Below are 19,452 nucleotides of genomic sequence, written 5' to 3'. Positions count from 1 at the left end.
AGCGAGAGAAAACAGACAGACAGAGAGAGAGGAAGGGAGACGACCACAGTTTTTCCTGCCTCAAATAGGTGCAATCGCAACTTTGAGGATTTTTTGCCTATACAACCTCTGTCTTCTTTTGTTTCTTGAATTCTTCCGATGCAACCACTGACTACACATGTCATAAAAGCTTTGTAAATCAAGTTTTTCTTCCTTCCCCTCGGATCTCCATTAGAGTGTATTTTCTGTTATTTTAGTCACTCAGAGGTTTAGTTTTCTGGGTGATTGGAATACTCAAGGCATGGCAGATTCTGATAACGATTCTGGAGGTGGAGGAAACAACGGGAGCAGCGGCAAGGAGCAGGACAGGTTTCTACCAATAGCAAATGTGAGCAGGATAATGAAAAAAGCACTTCCTGCCAATGCCAAAATATCCAAGGAGGCCAAGGAGACAGTGCAGGAGTGTGTGTCGGAGTTCATCAGCTTCATAACCGGTGAGGCCTCTGACAAGTGTTTGCGTGAGAAGCGCAAGACCATCAACGGAGACGACCTCTTGTGGGCTATGTCAACGCTAGGTTTTGACGACTATATTGATCCCCTCAAACTTTACCTGCATAAATTTCGTGAACTCGAGGGGGATAGGCAAGGCACTGGTACTGGTGCACCTGGCGGCGGTGGGTCTGCTTCATCATCGTCGTCACAACAGACTGATGTACTCGGGGGAGGGGGTAATGTCGGTGGTAGTTATGGTGCTGGCTTGTATGGTACTGGCTCAGGTGGCGCTGGCAGTGGCGGCAGTGGCATGATGGTTATGGGTCAACAATTGTACGGTGGGTCCCCTACGTCAGGATCACTATATCAGCATCAGCAACATCAGTTGGGGAGTGGCTTGTTTCGTGGAAGCAGTGGTAGTGGAAGCGGCGGTGGCAGTGGTGGAAGTTCTTCTCCTTCAGGGAGACAAGGAAGGATATGATATGAATATTGATAAAACCATGCATGTATCATGTATGATTAATTTGGTTGGACAAGACTCAAATTAGTCTTTGTTATCCTTTGTTAATTGAAAGCTTAATTGTTGGGGAGTTTGTTAAGATGAAGATGTTATTGTAGATTAATCTTTTTTGGGATAACCAGAGGTAATTGTAACTAATTTGCTTAGAAAAATGTTCCTTTTCTGATATTATATGTTGGATATCTTACTATCTAGTTTCCAAATGTGTGAATTGTGATGTATTATCGTACTCGTCTTAAACTCTACTAACTTGCTTTGCATGGCTATGCCTTACGCCTGTTAACAAATTTTATATTTAACAAATTATAACAATAATGTGAGTAGAATTAGAGTACTTAAGCTCAATTCTATTTGCGAGCTTAACTCAAAAAATTTATTATATTGACTTCAAATAATGAATCCAACATGTTAAAACCTATCTAGGCACTTATGAATGATGCATTTATATATAAAATTTATAAATTTTCAAATTAATTCAGTACAAAGTCAAGCAATAAAAAATTGATTAAGGTTGACTATATTAGAATTAATTTATAGGCTTGTTTATTTTAATGCTTGACTTTATACTGAATTAATTTGAAAATTTATAAATTTGACATGTAAATAATTACTCATGAAGTATATCGATTTAAATTGTTTGGATTCGTCGTTTGAAGCCAATCTAACTAATAGTTTTTAGAGCTAAGTTCACCAAAAATTTGTTGAGTTCAAGAACACCCTAGCTAGTTTTACACCAACAAAGCAGTAATAACATGTGTTTCAACCAAATTATAACTTTTGTCACGAGAATCAGATTTTATTGTATAAGGTCTTACGTTCAAAAATTTAAATGAGATAATTTTTTTTGGATATTTAAATTTAAATAGCTTGATTTTCATTTTTTTTATCTCAAAAAATAACCTCTTGTCAGAAAAAATAAAAATAAAATTCAGCTCAAATAATAAAGAACAGTTAAGATCATTAGCACTTGGTTTAGTTCTCTGCCTTCTCTTCTCTTTTTTATATGTGTGCGTGTGTCAGTTGGACCTCTGGGTCTAACTATTTAAAATGTTCAATTAAGCACCTAATTGGTTCGCTGTACGTACACTGTGCAACTGAAAAAAATAATAATAACAGAAACCGGCCACGATAGTTTGATCATGCATGCATACAGAGAGAGAGAGAGAGAGAGAGAGATGCTCTCTACCTCTAAATTTGCTATGTTGGTTGCAGCAGGCCGTTGCTCCCCACTCTTGAATGTCAACGAATAGCAAATTTAGAGGAAACCCGGGTCCCTTTGTTGCCCTTTCACTGTTGCGATATGTGGAGCGAATTGTTAACAGCTACATTTTGCCTGTATCAAACATTCAAAGACTCTGTGGTAAAAAACAGTTTTCATTTTAGAATCATCTTTTCTACAATCACACATGACTAAATAATTTAATTATTCTCAAATGTAATTAATGTATATCATTTATCATTCGAGAGAACCAAATTGACAAATATTAATTTTGTATAAAACCTATGATTCTGACGACTACCTGCTGCACATAAAATAACATCCAAAAATGCAGCAGAAGAGTTCAAAGTCTAAATAGTAGCATGGATAAGGATTGGAGATCAATATCTGGAGAAGAAGAGGCAAGTCCCAAAAGCTCTCACCAGATCTTTTACGAGGATTACAGCAAAGAAAAGCGAGCTCCTATTGGTTGATTCCATATCTCCTTTCATACTAGTGGCTAAAGTTTCTCCTTTTCTATTTTTCTCTCTCTGCCCCAGTGGTCCCCATATATTCCCCTCTACCAAAGACTACCGCCATCCCTTTCAACCCTTTCTACCTATTTAATTACACCAGTATCAATAATTCATTATATATTCATCACTTGCACACACTGGCTTTAATTAAGACCTAACTGCACCTAAATTACCTTCTATTTGGACCAGTACCATGCATTTATATTATGCTTTGGTATGATTAGTACCTTTCCTAAAGCAATAATGGAATGGCAATAAGTTTCTTTAGGGTCTTTCTCTAGAGATCAAATCTGAAAAGGACTAGTACAAATAAATACAGGTGGAATTTAAAGTTCCGTAGCAGATTTCAAAACCTTCAATGAAATGCTTAGGGTGAAATAAGCATGGCTAATTAACGAACCGATATAAGGTTCATCGAATTCTTGTTCTCTTCTTATATGCAAAAGGAAAAAAGGATGACATAGTCAGAAGAGATTTGAAATTGCCTAGACAAAAGGGAAAAATCTCTATCATTTGACTTATCTTTTTAGTGCGACGCCCCATCCCACTGAACCAAAGGTAGTTTTCAATATCTTAATTCTGTCCTCTCTTAGATGCTTTTCTTTAATTATGTTCACATTTATGTCCTTTTCAATTGACAAGTAAATTAAAACGAAATAAAGGGAATATATCTAAAGCAGTGTTATACATCTTTTATTTTGAAGGAGATCTCCTCTGCCCCAATAGATGCCACACACAACATGTCACTCAAATACAAATTGCACAAACTGCTTTGGCGTAGATCCTTTTTTATGCCAAACAGCTTCAAACCCTAGTAGATTTTTGTATAGTTTTTCCTACTTGATGAAGCATCCTGCCTCAACTAAGTGGCAATTCTTTATACAACAGACAAGGGCTACAATGAAAATCAGTTAGGTACTAATCAATACAGTATGGATCAATATATACCAGCTACCAACAAGGGCTACGATGGTTTAGTAGCAGGAAATAGATTAATATTTTATACCAGGTTCACTATACCCATCTGTGTTATGATTTAAGCACTACATAACAACCTTTTACGAATTCTTTTAGACCATCGTGAGATTATCAGGGCAGAGCACTTTATTTAGTGGTTAGTATATTGAAAGAACCCAGAGATAAGAATTACAACATCTGTTAATATATAAGAACCTTACGATTAGCAATTTGTATCCGATCATTTGTCTAGTGCAAGCACAAAAAAGGGAGAAAAAAAATAAAGAAAGAAAGAGAAGCATAATGATCCAAATTTGGGTTCCATGATCGGCCTTCTTATCATGGCTGGCCACTACCAACACAACCACAACAATGAATGAGCATGTGAAAGAACACTATTTTAAAACAAGGAAAGAAATTCTGATTTTATTTTAATTATTCTGCACTCATTAAATTCAAGGGAGATGGTCCCACCAGAAATTCCTAGGCCCAAACAAGCCCACTAAAACAGAGTCAACCACTACAAATTGTCTGAAATCAAAATCACGCCTCCCAAAAGCAAAGCAAAATACTGTACCCAGGTAAAAATTTTACCAGATGGAAATTTCAGAATGACCGTTTTCCGTTGCGCAAGCCCTAAACATGCCGGTGGTATTAAATGGCATGGCAACATCTCCCTTGTCAGTAACGGCCACTAGACCTACAGTGCCCTCAGGTGCATTTGCTATAACAAGGTCAGCTGCTTCTTTCACAGAGAGGCCTCGGTACTCCATGAGTGCTGCCACATCACGTGCAATTGTGTTCCTGATTATGGATTCACCTTTTCCAGTAGCAGAAACTGCACAGATTGTATTGGCATAGGTGCCAGCACCTATGACGGGAGTGTCGCCTATTCGACCTACCATTTTGTTTACTAGACCACCAGTAGAGGTGGCGGTTGCCAAATTGCCATTTCTGTCCACGGCAACGCATCCAACAGTCCCAATTTGACTGTCGCCTTCAGAGCTTGTGGGAACCTGCTCTTTCACTGGCTGAGGCTGGGTGTAATCAATCTGAAAGTAGACATATTAGTTCATTATAGTGTATCCAAATACATCCAGTATTTCAATCATGTTTTAAGGCTTCTACATTTTTTTCTTGTTGTAAGATTCCAGGATCAATGATGCAACGTGGATGGACCATGAGAGACAAAAAAAGCCTAGATAAAACCATCCAACGATTTAATCTGGAATGGGGCTGATATTTTCTTTTCAAAACAACAAAAGGACTCAGGTGCCTTCTTGTTTTTTACATTTGGATCAATTGTTTCCCTCAAGATTGGACCTACCACCTCTAATTGGGCCAGGGTTGTTAAAATAGAAAGGGCCCAATAAATGAAGCCCAGTTAAAGCTTGACAATTTAAGGACAAAATATACTAAAGTTTAACACGTTGAATAGCTTTTTTATTTTATATTTTAGAAAAATCAGAATTTGCAGATCTCATCAGATAGTAAAGCCCCTTGCATCAGGTTGGGTCCCTTTCTGGTACAAGGTAGATGTCAGACAGTAACAAACTCTACAAGTTGGGTATCTGATATCACAAAGTTATACACTTTTTTAGTTTAATCCCCATTGTTTGGTATTTTCTTGTCTTGAACGTTTAACTCCAGCCAATAAGTCAAATCCCTGGTGATATCAATCAACATTAAACCTCCATCTAGATTGGTACCTTAATCATCTAATTAAGGATGACATGCATCATAATACATTTTATATACTGGCTAATTGAGGAGCATACCTGAACCCTGTTCGCTTCCTTGGCTTGTTTTAGTCTTTCAATATTTTGTTCTGTAATGAAATAACTCTGATCTCGAGTTTCTAACCCCTGAAGTAAGAAAAAAAATAAAATGACATTAACTTACCAGTAAAAGTAATTTAGTTGTACCATATTAAGATGCATATGACTATTTGAAAATAAGTGGAAAAGGAGAATCAATCATGACCCTATTTTTGTTTTTAAAAAAAGGCCAATGCCCGTTTCATTAGAAAATGGAACTTCAGAGTCTTACCAATCATGACCCTATTCTATGCTTAAAAGCTAGCAATGGATAACACAAATTTAGTTTCAACTTAAAATTTCAAAATTAGGATGATATAACAGTATTGAAAGGAACCTGTTCCCTAGCAAAAGCCTCAGCTCCATCAAAGGCGAGATATATATGAGGTGTTTTCTCCATAACAATTCGAGCCACAGAAATGGGATTGACAACTGTGGTTAGACCCGATACGGCACCGCATCTCTTAGTACCATCCATTATAGACGCCTCCATCTCGACCGTACCATCTGTCGTCAGAACAGATCCCTTCCCTGCATTGAAGTGGGGACAGTTCTCCAGTTCCCTCACCTATGCCCCCTCAATAATCCATTTTAAAGAACAAATTTTTACTGGTACTACAATGGATAAAATACAAAATAGAAAAAAATAAAAAATGAAATACCACGAGCTCAACAACATCAAGAGGGGAGCGATTGGCCTTGAGAGCGGCCACTCCAAGGTCCAGGCAGCGGCGCAGAGTGGCCTCGCGTGGGGCCCGCTTGTCATTGGGCAGATCTACAGGGATATCTCCGGCTCCGCCTTGCAGTGCTATGGCCCACCCCATTATGTACTTGCTTATCGAACAAGAAGATGTAAATGGAGCACACAGATTTCATATAAATAGAATTAAGTGGAGAAGGTTGTCAGAGCAAATAAAGCACTAACAGGCCCGATTTTTTTAAAAATACCTATTTAATAAATAAATTAAATTAAAATATTCAAGTTTCAACAAAATTTATAAAAATACCCAAACCGCGGATTTTTTCCGCGGCCCGGAATTTTTATTCCGGGGCGCGGAAAAAATTCGCGCCCGGAAAAAAAAAAAAAAAAAAAAATTTTTGGTCCCGACCGCGGATAATATCCGCGGGCCGAATTTTAATTTTTTTTTTTTTTTTTTTTTTTTTTTGAGAAATTTTTTTTTTTTTTTTGTCAAACTTTGTACCTCTGGTTAACATAGCAAAACACCTTCAAATATCATGAAAATTTACCGACATGCATTCTTGACTTCATAGAATAAGACTGTAAAGTTTCATACAAAATCTCAAAACAGATCGTGAGATATCGGCTCTCAAAAATTGCCCGAACTGCTGAAGGAGTGCTTCTGACCCCAACTTTGCACCTCTGATTAACATACCAAAACACCTTCAAAAATCATGAAAATTTACCGACATGCATTCTTGACTTCATAGAATAAGAATGTAAAGTTTCATACAAAATATCAAAACAGATTGTGAGATATCGGCTCTCAAAAATTGCCCGAACTGATGAAGGAGTGCTTCTGACCCCAACTTTGCACCCCTGATTAACATATCAAAGCACCTTCAAAAATCATGAAAATTTATCGACATGTATTCTTGATTTCATAGAACAATATTGTGAAGTTTCATACAAAATCTCAAAACAGACCGTGAGATATCGGCTCTCAAAAATTGCCCGAATTGCTGAAGGAGTGCTTCATGATTGAAGGTGTTTTGATATGTTAATCAGAGATGCAAATTTGGGTTTAGAAGCACTCCTTCCGAGAGAGTTCAGTTTTGTTATGTTTGAGTTTTGATTTGTTATGTTCAGTTTTATTATTTTCTTAGTATATGTTTTATTATGTTTCAGTTTTCAGTTTTGTTATGTTTCATTATCTCACGATCTGTTATGAGATTTTGTATGAAATTTCACAGTCTTGTTCTATGAAATCAAGAATACATGTTGGTAAATTTTCATGATTTTTGAAGGTGCTTTGATATGTTAATCAGGGGTGCAAAGTTGGGGTCAGAAGCACTTCTTCAGCAGTTCGGGCAATTTTTGAGAGTCGATATCTCACGATCTGTTTTGAACTTTTGTATGAAACTTCACAGTGTTATTTTATGAAGTCAAGAATACATGTCGGTAAATTTTCATGATTTTTGAAGGTGTTTTGGTATGTTAATCAGGGGTGCAAAGTTGGGGTCAGAAGCACTCCTTCAGCAGTTCGGGCAATTTTTGAGAGCCGATATCTCACGATCTGTTTTGAGATTTTGTATGAAACTTTACAGTCTTATTCTATGAAGTCAAGAATGAATGTCGGTAAATTTTCATGATATTTGAAGGTGTTTTGCTATGTTAACCAGAGGTACAAAGTTTGACAAAAAAAATAATTTTTTTTCTCCAGACTTAAAAAAGAAAAAAAAAAAAAAAAATATTTTTAAATTCGGCCCGCGGATATTATCCGCGGTCGGGACCAAAAATTTTTTTTTTTTTTTTTTTCCGGGCGCGAATTTTTTCCGCGCCCCGGAATAAAAATTCCGGGCCGCGGAAAAAATCCGCGGTTTGGATATTTTTATAAATTTTGTTGAAACTTGGATATTTTAATTTAATTTATTTATTAAATGGGTATTTTTAAAAAAATCGGCTAACAGGCACTCGCGGCGCTTTAAACAAAACTGAATTAAGTGGACCAATGGAGGCGTGGTTCAGTGTGCAGATGGAGACAAAACTAGGGAAATAAATCTGCTGTGATTCTAAAGGGATCGCAGGGCCCTGTTATTCGATATCCATCCATTTATCTGTTTAAAGATTCGTGTATATAAAATAAGTATTATTGAGATTTGTGCATTTCAAAAAGTTAAAGGTTAGATTTGAAATCGCAGGGTCCTGCGATCTCTTTAGAATCACAGCAGATTTATTTCCCAAAACTAGAGGGACTTTTTGCATCTGCAAAAGGAAATGAAGGCTGCGGCAGGATTTGGGGATCAGGTCTCTGAGGTAACACAAATTTTGACTTTGTATATGGACTGTCCGATCATAATCTGGATAAATCAGATTATCTGACCCAGGTCAGAATTAACGGATCTCTTTAAATATTCGTGCGGATTCTTATCGGACGGTCTGCATCTAAATTCAAAGTTTGAGTTACATGGGGGATTAGAGCATCTACATCCCTGAAACTCTTTGAGTTTCTAATCTTATGTGACAGTTTCTAAACCAGTTTCAGGGATGCAGATGGGTTTCTTATTTAGCAACTTTGCTCCAAAGTTTCTTAATAAGAAACCGTTTATAAACTCTGACGTGGTCAAATAATTTGCTGAAATTTTTTTCTCTTGTAATTTATTTGTTGATGTGGCAATTAAGAAACTCTAATTTTGAGTTTTAGGGATGTGAGGGTTTATAAACTTCCAGAGATAAAGTTTCTAAAAATTAGTTAACAGTTATTTAGAAACTCCAAGAGTTTCAAGGATGTAGATGCTCTTAGAATTCACGATTTGGTCGGGATGGATCGAGGTACTCGACATCGGGAAAGGCAATTGAATTGGGAAATGGGAGAGTAGAAATGGGCTTCTTCTCGGCCCATTTTCCGATGCTTTTATAATTTTGGGCCTATTTATGATGTGCATCTATTAGAATTCTGCGGGAAGTAAATTTCTTTCTTCCCATTCAATCACGGGATTCACGGCGCATTTATGAATTATGAATTATGATTTAGGATACATCTCTTCGAAAAAAGTTAAATCGTAAAATACACTTTGCATTCCATTGAGATTCTCGTACGAAAAGGAGAAGATTTTTTAGTCCCACGTGTCACTTGTGTCGCAATTCTGACTGAGGCCGTATACTCGAACTCTCGAAGTGCCGACATTTTTATTAAAAAAATTAGGAAAAATTAATTTCATGTCATCAATGGTGAATTTAAAAAAATATCATTTAAAAATTTTTGTTTTGTTAAATGTCACTTCAAATTATATTTAATAAGAAAATTGTTACAAATATCATATTATTATACATTTGTAATTAAAATAAACATAATATGTTGAGTATTTTCGTATATACTAAAAATACACTCAGTCCCTAACCCTTTCCTTTCTTTAATGGGTTCGATCAGAAAGTCATCTCCTCTCTTTATCTCTTCGTCTCCCAGTCATCTCCTAGTTGTTTCCCTCATAAGCAACAATATAAGCTGGAAACATCCTTTTCATATGGCGCTACATCTAAGAGTTTTCCAATAAGGATACTAACACTCAAAATAACATGGATTTTCTTTGATCCCTACAACTAAGCAGCCATTGTTGAGAAACTAAGCTTCTGAGTTCAACCAGGCCTTTCTTAATAGAAAATCCATGTTTCACTTCACCTTCCCCACTAACAATGAGACTACAGTACTAGAGAAAGCTATCAAAAACAATATAGTACGATGGCGAAATATAAGCTCAATTAGGAATGCAAGAGGTATTTGTTCAGTTTTAAAATAAAAAGACGAGTTTGAGATTCACCAAATTTGTCTCTCCTGTATTTATCCTTTGTTTTCATAAAACTCAATCTCAGAATGAAAATTTAATCAAGGAAAAACACAAAGAACCAAATTTGCTCCATACCAGTTGAAATTCACCAAACCCAACTGATACATTAATGCACTATTAAAACTAAAATAATTACTGGACGGCACAGAAACATTTTATAGACGAAAAGATTATTTTATCAGTTGCCATGGATTAAGAAAAATAAATTTTATCAGGAGGCGACGTTTAGGGACAGTGTCACGGAGAGGACTCACGTTAGAAGAGAAAGAAATTTTGAAGATCAAGGCTATTTCGGTCAGTTCACTTATACTGTAAATTATTTATTTAAAATTATACATTAATATGGTATTTGTGGCAATTTTCTTAATAAATGAAATTTGGAGTGACATTTAGTAAAAAAAAAAATTTTAGGGTGGCATTTTTCTAAATTCACCATTTTGAAGTGGCAAGGAACTAATTTTCCCTTTTTTTTATTAATATTCAATTTTAAGAGTAGAATTAGGGTGTTCTTAAAGTCATTAAAGTGTTTGGTGAGCTTAACTCTAAAACCCATAAAATCGATTTCAAATGATGAATCCGAACCGTTGAAACCCGCCTATCTTACGAGTGACGCTTCTACATGTGAAAATTTTAAACATTCGAATTAATTTAGTATAAAGTCAATCGGTCAAAATTAGAAGGTTAATAAATTAATTTTAGTGCATTCATATTTTGAACGTTTTTTTACCGCTTGACTTTATACTAAATTAATTTGAATGTTTAAAATTTTCACATGTAGACGCATCACTCATAAGGTAGGCGGATTTCAATGGTTCGGATTCGTTATTTGAAACTGATTTGATGGGTTTTGGAGTTAAGCTCACCAAATACTTTGGTGAGCTTAAGAACACCCTAGTTCTACTCCAATTTTAAATATAAATATTCAATTATATTCAAGATTTAGAGTTATTTTTAAATCTATCTAAATTGTAAAATTAATTTTGCAGTTTGAGAATTTTTTTTGGACTAGTTAAATAAATTTAAAGTTTTTAATTCAAATGGAATATCCTCGAGAAGTGTGCATGAACTGGATGCCGAAGTTGAAATTATGATTTTATGTAATGTTACATTTAGAGAGATATATTATTTTATTTTATGGCTATTTTTCGTCAAAGATTATAAAAGTTTAATCATCAATAGCCCTAAATTAATTTTTATTACAAAGAAGTCCAATTTGATTAGATATATTTTATTTTATTTTGTGGTTATTTTTCACCGAAGACCGTAGAAGTTTAATCGCCGATAACTCTAAATTAATTTTTATTACAAAGAAGTTCAATTTGATTAGATATATAGTATTTCATTTTTTAGTTATTTTTCACCAAAGACCCTGGAAGTTTAATCGCCGATAACTCTAAATTATTTTTTTACTACAAAGAATTCCAATTAGATATATTATATTTTATTTTGTGGTTATTTTTCATCGAAGACCCTAAAAATTTAATCGCTGATAGCCCTAAATCATGCTAATTAAGCTAATTATACTCAAGTATGCTAATTATACTAAAATCCGTTGAATTAAGCTAAAATACACTAAATTATACTAATTTAGTATAATTATGCTAAATTACACTAATTACATTAATTACGTTAAATTACACTAAATTACGTTTAACTACGCTAAAATACGCTAACTACACTAAATATAACAGTACAGAAAATCATATATAATTTCAACTCCGACATCAGTTCAGGCACGCTTCTCCATGAGATTCCATTTGAATTGAAAACTTTGAACTTATCTAATTGGTAAAAAAAAAAAAAATTGCAGTTTGAAATAAAAATTTCAAACCGGATATATTTAAAAATAACTTTGGATTTTGAATATAATTGAATATTTATATTTAAAGTTGAATATTAATAAAAATGTCGGCTCGAAGTGCTCATGATTTTTTGCTTTAAAATTCTTTTGCACGATCTTTTATGCATTTCAAATACGAAAATATGCACACGTGCCACATCTAGGACTGGCAAAAAAGCTCGTGGCTCGTGGCCCGCTTGGTATTTGCCCGTAGCTCGATCGGTAACAGCTCGTTTGTTAATGGATCGAGTTAAAATTTGCTCGCTTGCTACATACTCGAGCCAGAATTAATGAGTTTGAGTTTGACCTAGCTCGGTCGTTAACGAGCTATTTAATATACATAGTTTAATAGTTTAATCGGATCCGTTCACTTCAGATTGTAAATATTATTGTCTATGAATGTTATAGCTAGTGTTATGACAATTGCACTTTGGACTGTATTTAAGTTGATTGGTAATTTTGTATGGAATATGTGTGAATTAATTATAAGCAATTAAGTTAATTTGTATGAATTTGTTTGGTTTGATATGCATGAATTTATTCTGTGAATATATTTGTATGAATTTGTTTGGTTTAGTATGCATGAATTTATTCTGTGAATATATTTGTATGAATTTAGGATTTTGATATATTTGTATGTATGAATTTAGCTGTAAAGTTAATTTATAGTAGTTGATTTGCTTAATTACAATTGAATTAAGAGTATTCCTCAGTAATTAGTCATATAAATATTATTTTGTTTTAGCCATAATTGATAAGATGTGTTATGAAAATTTAAGATATAGCAGGAAAAAAATATACAAATTTATAAATCTGCTAAGCTAATAATGAGCTAGCTCGGCTCGCTCGGACCCACGAGTCGATCTTGAGCAATAGTTTTAACTCGGGACCTAAAATCCAAACTCGCTCGCTCCGCTTGATATACCAATAAGCCGAGTACGAGTATGACCTAGCTCACTCTTTAACAGCTCGTTGCCACCCCTAGCCACATCCGATGCCTCTTCGTGTGCTTAATACATAGGTGTTTAAAGCACATCAAGAAAAATAATATAAGTTTTTTTCTAAAATAAAATACAATGCCTAAATTTAACGAAACAAATACAATATCCTAATCGGTCAAAATTTGTGGTAAAAAAAAAAAAAATCCAATTGAAAGCACAAAAAACGCTTGGCTAAATTGGTCAGGTTTTTATCGTTTCATAGGAATAATTCTCCATAGTATATGAATCAATGAGGATAAATATAAATTATAAAAAAATTAACGAAAATAAAGGATTAACTTACATAATTTGTACATACAATTATAAAATTTTTAATAAAAATAAAAGGACAATTAGGACTTTGAATTTTCTAGATGGAGTAAAAAAATAATTCAGGAGCAGACAAAATTTTACGAACCTATATATCTTCTAAAAAATTACATATGTTATACGAATATTTTAAATGGGTAAAAGATAAACTTAGTTATTTTTTAGAAACAGAGATAAACTTAGTTATAGTCAACGAGAAACTATTCCTCGTAAATTCACCCCCCAACTATGAACTATCTCCATAAACTTTTATCATATTTTATAATACACACTTGCTTCATTTCAAAAAAAAATATTATTCATCTCAAAAAGAATACACACTTGCTTCATCTCAAAAAAAAAATATTATTCATCTCAAAAAGAATACACACTTGCTGCTGTACAATGCAAAGTGCAAATTGTACACTTACTACGCATTACACATTATTTTTCGATTTTAGACAAAGGCCATATGCTGTTGACCCGAATTTTTTTTATTTACCACTCTAATAAATTAGAATTAAATGATTACCACTGGATTAGCTAGAAAAAGGGTGGTAATCATTTAATTTTAATTTATTAGGGTGGTAAATAAAAAAAGGGGCTGTTGACAGTTGTTTTGAACACCCTTATTTCCGAACCTTCTAAATTGCATCTTTGATTGTTGCAAAAATGTATCTCTATCTAATGCATAGTTTATATTTGATTATTACATAATGTATATTACTTATTCAGTTTTTCTTATTAAAAGAAGTTAAGTAATGACTGGAAGAATGATATGTGAGATAAAATTTTGAGCTGTAAGCATAATATTACAAACCTAAATGTGCATCTCAACTTTAAACTGGAGTTGGAATATTTCTCTTACCTGTATATAAATACTGGCGATTTGTAAGAATCTGTTTTTGGTTTAGTAGTAAAGACACGTAACTCCCATGTCGGAGTTCATGAGTTTGAAACTCATAAATTGAAAACAATTTCTACAATATACGTAGGAGTTTGAAAGTGTGTTGGGTGGCTTAACTTCCTAACTCATGATTTCAAAATATATATATATATAGGGTCTGTTTAAATTGCTGCTGGCAGCATTTCAGCAGAGGTGCTGCCAAGGCTATATTTAGCTGTGTGATGTTCAAACAACAAATCCAAACCGTTAGATGTTTAATCTATATTATAATCTACTTGGAGACCAAATTTTACATATTTTGAAATTTTTTTTACTATATATTAAGCTGGTTTGAAAACAGAAAAATGGGCCATAATTGATAAGATGTTTTAAAATGTATTTAAATTTACAAATCTATATTGGAATCATGATCTTGATTTCGACAAGGAAAATATACACGGTACTTTAATATCCAATTTAAAATGTGATAAGTTTTTAAAAACTAGACTTTGCTCTAGTGATGTAGGACACACGGATGTGAGAGGTCATGGTAATGAGATCTTAATCTGGATAGGGAATTTTTTTTGTTGGAACAACATAGATATGGAATTTATTATTCAGAAACTTGATCTCCATCTTCTTCTTTTTTTTTTTTTTTTAAAACGTGTTATTTTTTTAATTAAATAGCTTAAATATGCAGGTAATTAATTTAAATAATTTACTGTGAATTGATTCCGTGTAGCCAGCGCCTTAATATTTTCGTTTAAAAAATATTTTCTACGGTGGTAGATTCTTTTACTTTTTTGTAAATTTCTTGGAGACAGATTCCACGGCAAAGATTCAATAGAGGGGCAGAAACGCCCTTTATAGACAACTCTTAAAAATAGAACACCCTGTGCTATACATGACCGTGTAGAATGAGATCTGAGTCGTTCTAGCACAAATCTCAAAGGGAGTCAGATTCTCAGAAGTAATTTTTGTTCGGCTGAGACTATTATACGTAGTCAGGTACCGCAGAGAATTACTCTTGAAAATACACATAATTACAGGGGTTAGTTCCCGTTTCACCTCTACTGGTTTTTTTAAGGAGGTACCAGGAGAGAGAAAGAGAGGATAGGCCACTTCTGTAACTTGGTAGCTCCAGATTCGAGAGAGATGAGACGAGACTCGTGACAGGGTTTTCAAGGCCGAATCAAATAATTTCATTTCCAATGGGTACTACTCTCTCTACTCTTCTTCTCTTCTAGTTACTCTTATTAGTAGAAACTAGAAAGGTTGCTTCTTTATTTTTTCCTTGAAACTGGTATTTCTAGAGTTCTTGTTGATTTCTCTACCTACTTCTGTATTTTCTTTTGGTAAAAGAGGTCATGAAATTATTCTCCCATGATGAGAAAGGATTTTTTTTATAGTTATTTAAATAACTTCCTGTAGTAGAGTTATTTTATTTTTGAAAATTTTGAAATTTTTTCTCCAGTGGAATAATTTGATACTATGGGATTTCAAGAGCTCGGCTCCAATCTTTTCGCTCCGCACTATAATATCTGTTTTCCTTTTAACGAAATCTGTCATCTTGCCTGAATCTTTCTTTTAAATTATTCATTTTTTGTTTCTGTGTTGTTTTATCTTTTCAAAGGAATCGATTCCTCTTCCATTGATTTATTCCGAGCTTTCTAAAAAATGCTCTCTTTTTATAAAGTAAAAAAAGCCTCTTTCATTTTAATTCATCCCCTTTTTAAGAATTATTTGTTTTCTTAATTTAGATGTCGATTTTAGTCCCACGTGGGATAGTGATGATGAGTACGAGAAATTCATACAAAAGATGAATCCGCCTAGGTACGCCTACCATAACTGAAATTTTTTTTTCATCATATTATTGTAAATTTCAAATGCTAAAATTCTCAAACATGGTTCCTTTCATTGATTTATTTCCATATTTTTCTATTTAGGGTTATCATAGACAATGAATCTTACCCTAATGCTACCGTTGTCAAGGTATTACTCATACATTCTACTCATTGAATTCTTTAGCTAAGTTTGGTTTGCTAATTTTAGTTTATGATCTCGAAGGTGGATAGTGCAAACAAGAATGGAATTCTCTTGGATGTGGTTCAGGTTCTAACAGACTTAAATCTTGTCATAAGCAAAGCTTACATAACCTCTGATGGAGGCTGGTTCATGGATGGTATAACATATATTAATTCCCAACTTAATTATTTTCTTATCAATGCAATTATGTTTATGTTTTAGAAATATTATTATACAATTGAAGATTTCGTTGGCAATTGCAACAGTTTTTAATGTGACGGACCAAGGGGGAAAGAAAATAAAGGATGAAGCAATACTCAGTTCAATCACCGACTGTATTAGAAAGGTATGGAATTGCTTAGCACAAAACCTTAGCAAAATCTAATTGCTCTGGAAAAAAGTATCACCCTAACTTTGCACAAAAACAGTCTCTAGGGGCCGATTCGTGTTACATTCCGTCAAGGAGGCAATCGGTCGGCATCGCCCCTGCAACTAATTACACCTCTATCGAATTGACTGGCACCGATAGGCCGGGCCTACTGTCAGATGTAAGCGCCGTTTTAGCTGACCTCAATTGCAATGTGGTAAATGCCGAGATATGGACCCACAACACACGTGCTGCTGCAGTTATACATGTCACTGATGAACAAGCCGCCTTACCCATAACCGACCCTGATCGAGTTTCCAAAATCAAGGAGCGGCTGTCAAATCTGCTGAAAGGAAGCGGTCATGACCTGTCACGTGGGCCCAGGACGTCAGTCTCCATGTGCACTACACACACTGAGAGGAGGCTTCATCAGATGATGTTTGATGATAGGGATTACGTCAAGCCTGATGACGTGGCAAGTGGCATGAATGCAAGGCCACATGTCACACTTCGAAATTGGCATGATAAGGATTACTCTGTTGTCACAATCAGGTGCAAGGATCGGCCGAAGCTTCTCTTTGACACTGTTTGCACGCTTACAGATATGAAATATGTTGTTTTCCATGCAAGTGTTGATGCAGAGGGTCCCGAGGCCTTCCAGGTACTTGTAATTGCAATTGTTATTGAACTATTATTTATCTTCATTTTGAGTAAATTAAAAAAGTAATATAATTTTTTCTTCGTGAAGGAGTTCTATATAAGACATATAGATGGTTCTCCTGTTAATTCTGAGGCTGAAAAGGAACGGGTCATCCAATGTCTTAAAGCGGCCATAGAAAGAAGGGTTTCTGAGGTAAATTAATACATTAACTAAACAAGAAGTCAGTTCTACTAATTTCAATGCCTGTACTTAATTGTTCTCAATACAGGGTCTGAAGCTAGAATTATGTACAGAAGACAAAGTGGGCCTACTGTCTGAGGTGACTCGAATATTCCGTGAACATGGTCTAACGGTGACAAGAGCAGAAGTGACCACAAGAGGAGACAAAGCCGTAAATATTTTCTATGTACGTGACACGAACGGCAATCCGGTTGACCCTAAGATGATAGACCGTGTAAGAGAAGCCATAGGATTCACAGTTTTACAAGTGAAGGGCCAGATCGAGCAGCCAAAATCACCGCAGGAGTCGTCCCCGACCCAATTCCTTCTCAGCAGTTTGTTTCGGGCTAGAACTCTGTGCCACTTCGGCCTCATCAGGCCTTGAATTGTGCATACCACCTTGCTTAGTCATGTAAACTTTGCTTATACTGCATAGATAAAGTTAGCTGTAGTAACTGAGTTTACATCCACTACCATTTAGCACCTATTGGCACCAACTCAGTGCCATTGGGTCACTGACAAACAGGTCCCCTTAAAGAAGCTCCTACATGGGGCCTGCATGTCAGTGACCCAGTGGGTGCCATTGGAACGTTTGGCCGCTGATTGAACTTTAGTAGGTCTTGTGTAAGTACCGAGTACTTTCGATCTTTGATTTAGGAGTTGTGAATTACCTGATATAAAAATATGATTGTAAATATACTACTGTAAGATAGAGTTGTAAATAGCAAATGTATTACATTGAATTTAGTGTAATCTCTTAAAAGAAGGGAATATAGTAGAAAAAGATTATTTGCTCTCGTGTTTATTGATTCAAATGTTGAGTTCAGTATCTTTTTAAAAAGGAAAAACTTCCCTTCAGGAAGCAAAATCGGCTTTGAAATTGACTGGTACAGGAACACTGTCCGGTTGAGTAATACATGACTAAAAAAATCACAAATCAACATAGTGAACTCTCTCTCACAAACAGAGAAATATCATTAAAATTGCTGGTAAAATATCACCTGCACAAATATCTCAATTCACAAGCCTCAAATTGGGTGGTACAGTAACACTCTGATTAAATCTAAATATAGCACAAAAGAGAACAAAATAGCCAATTAATTTTAGAGGCAGATGCAAGAAAACTGAACTATGAAGATCAAATATAGAAAATTTCTACTTAGAGAGAGAGTAGGAATCAAGCATAGAATTTTTTTTTTTTTAAATCGGGAGTCAATTTAGAATTCTTGTATCATTTTTCTTTTAAAATATATAGAAAGATGACATGTGACTCACTTTTTAAAAAAATAGAGTCAATTGACCCATTTGATGCACATATTTTTAAACTAAAATATCCACCTCTAATTAAATTCTCACACCCACACACAAAACACTCACCCACCCACCCACCCATTCCACCAAACGCACGCTGGAAATAGTGGTGGTCGCGACCTTAGAAGAACATGTGGAAACGGTTCAGGCGGGTGTCAAATATTTCATTTTCATTTCAACATCCTTCAAGCCTTTTGTAAGCTCTATTAGAATCTGCTGATAAAGACCCTACTGGTGTATTTCTTATCGTTGTGATTCTCATTTTTTTTTCTCAGTTGACATCTTTGACCCTTTCAATGAAAGCAACTAGTAATGTCCTACCAAATTTTTTTAGCAATATACTACCAAGTAGTGTCCAATCACCAACACTTTTAAGGTAGACCTGGTTCTCGGAAAATTACCAACCAAAGTTGTCCTGGTGAATAAAATAACATTTAATTCGTAATAAAATCTATCAAATATCAAAATCAAAAGTAAAATTTATATTTTTTTTATAGTTTAGATAGGTTGTCTGTCAGAATCAACGTGACTTAAAAAAATATTAGCCCTCCGTTGGATGATTTTGAAAATTCACAGTTTAATTTTATCAACACTTAATTAATAAAAAAATAAATTTTAAAACATACAATATATTTAAATGGCAAAGAAGATATCTACAATTGTATTATTTTAATTTAAGTAATTTTTATAAGTCGTTGTAAGTTCTTGGTTTTGTCCCTGGTTTTCAAATAAAGAATGAAGATATGTCACATGTCTGGTTCATGCAGCACTGTTATGTAATTTCTTCTTGAAGTTGTCATGTACTCGTGTTTGAGTAAAGCTTGAGTGCTA

General features: G+C 34.5%; 2 protein-coding genes and 1 pseudogene across 4 annotated transcripts; 2 read left to right on the top strand and 1 right to left on the bottom strand.

Annotated features, from left to right (window-relative positions):
* The first annotated feature begins 26 nt into the window (after positions 1 to 26).
* On the top strand, positions 27 to 1,162 carry LOC144572155 (nuclear transcription factor Y subunit B-1 pseudogene; annotated as a pseudogene). The gene has a single exon (XR_013517692.1). The product of XR_013517692.1 is annotated as a nuclear transcription factor Y subunit B-1 pseudogene (transcript).
* A 2,944-nt stretch (positions 1,163 to 4,106) lies between these two features.
* Positions 4,107 to 6,420, bottom strand: ASPGA1 (N-terminal nucleophile aminohydrolases (Ntn hydrolases) superfamily protein). The gene is made up of 4 exons (XM_078321585.1): positions 6,162 to 6,420; positions 5,837 to 6,067; positions 5,461 to 5,547; positions 4,107 to 4,734 (listed from the first exon to the last, which is right to left on the bottom strand). The coding sequence occupies exons 1-4, from the start codon at positions 6,321 to 6,323 to the stop codon at positions 4,273 to 4,275; spliced, it is 942 nt and encodes a 313-aa protein (XP_078177711.1). The 5' UTR covers positions 6,324 to 6,420; the 3' UTR covers positions 4,107 to 4,272.
* Positions 6,421 to 15,113: 8,693 nt separating this feature from the next.
* Positions 15,114 to 18,125, top strand: LOC144572150 (ACT domain-containing protein ACR4-like). 2 transcript variants are annotated; one of them, XM_078321583.1, is made up of 8 exons: positions 15,114 to 15,253; positions 15,799 to 15,871; positions 15,985 to 16,030; positions 16,106 to 16,220; positions 16,330 to 16,409; positions 16,492 to 17,091; positions 17,179 to 17,283; positions 17,360 to 18,125. In XM_078321583.1, exons 1-8 carry the CDS (start codon positions 15,250 to 15,252, stop codon positions 17,693 to 17,695), a joined length of 1,359 nt encoding a protein of 452 aa, XP_078177709.1. In that variant the 5' UTR covers positions 15,114 to 15,249; the 3' UTR covers positions 17,696 to 18,125. The 2 variants fall into 2 exon arrangements, with proteins under 2 accessions (XP_078177709.1, XP_078177710.1); XM_078321584.1 differs by having other exon boundaries at positions 15,145 to 15,253; positions 16,308 to 16,409.
* Positions 18,126 to 19,452: the final 1,327 nt, after the last annotated feature.

This window comes from Carex rostrata, chromosome 20 (assembly GCF_964058835.1).
Source record: "Carex rostrata chromosome 20, lpCarRost1.2, whole genome shotgun sequence".
NCBI lineage: Eukaryota > Viridiplantae > Streptophyta > Magnoliopsida > Poales > Cyperaceae > Carex > Carex rostrata.
The sequence above is the reverse complement of the archived record's forward strand: the minus strand, read 5'-3'. Positions and strand labels throughout refer to the sequence as shown.

Bases quoted from the DNA above. Each gene is read 5' to 3' on its own strand.
- LOC144572150 (XM_078321583.1), top strand. The intron at 16,031-16,105 runs GTATTACTCATA...ATGATCTCGAAG, and splicing joins CTAATGCTACCGTTGTCAAG to GTGGATAGTGCAAACAAGAA. The intron at 16,410-16,491 runs GTATGGAATTGC...GCACAAAAACAG, and splicing joins TCACCGACTGTATTAGAAAG to TCTCTAGGGGCCGATTCGTG.
- ASPGA1 (XM_078321585.1), bottom strand. From the start codon at position 6,323: ATGGGGTGGGCCATAGCACTGCAAGGCGGAGCCGGAGATATCCCTGTA. The intron at 6,068-6,161 runs GTATTTCATTTT...GAGGGGGCATAG, and splicing joins TTGATGTTGTTGAGCTCGTG to GTGAGGGAACTGGAGAACTG. The intron at 4,735-5,460 runs GTATGCTCCTCA...GTCTACTTTCAG, and splicing joins AGGAAGCGAACAGGGTTCAG to ATTGATTACACCCAGCCTCA.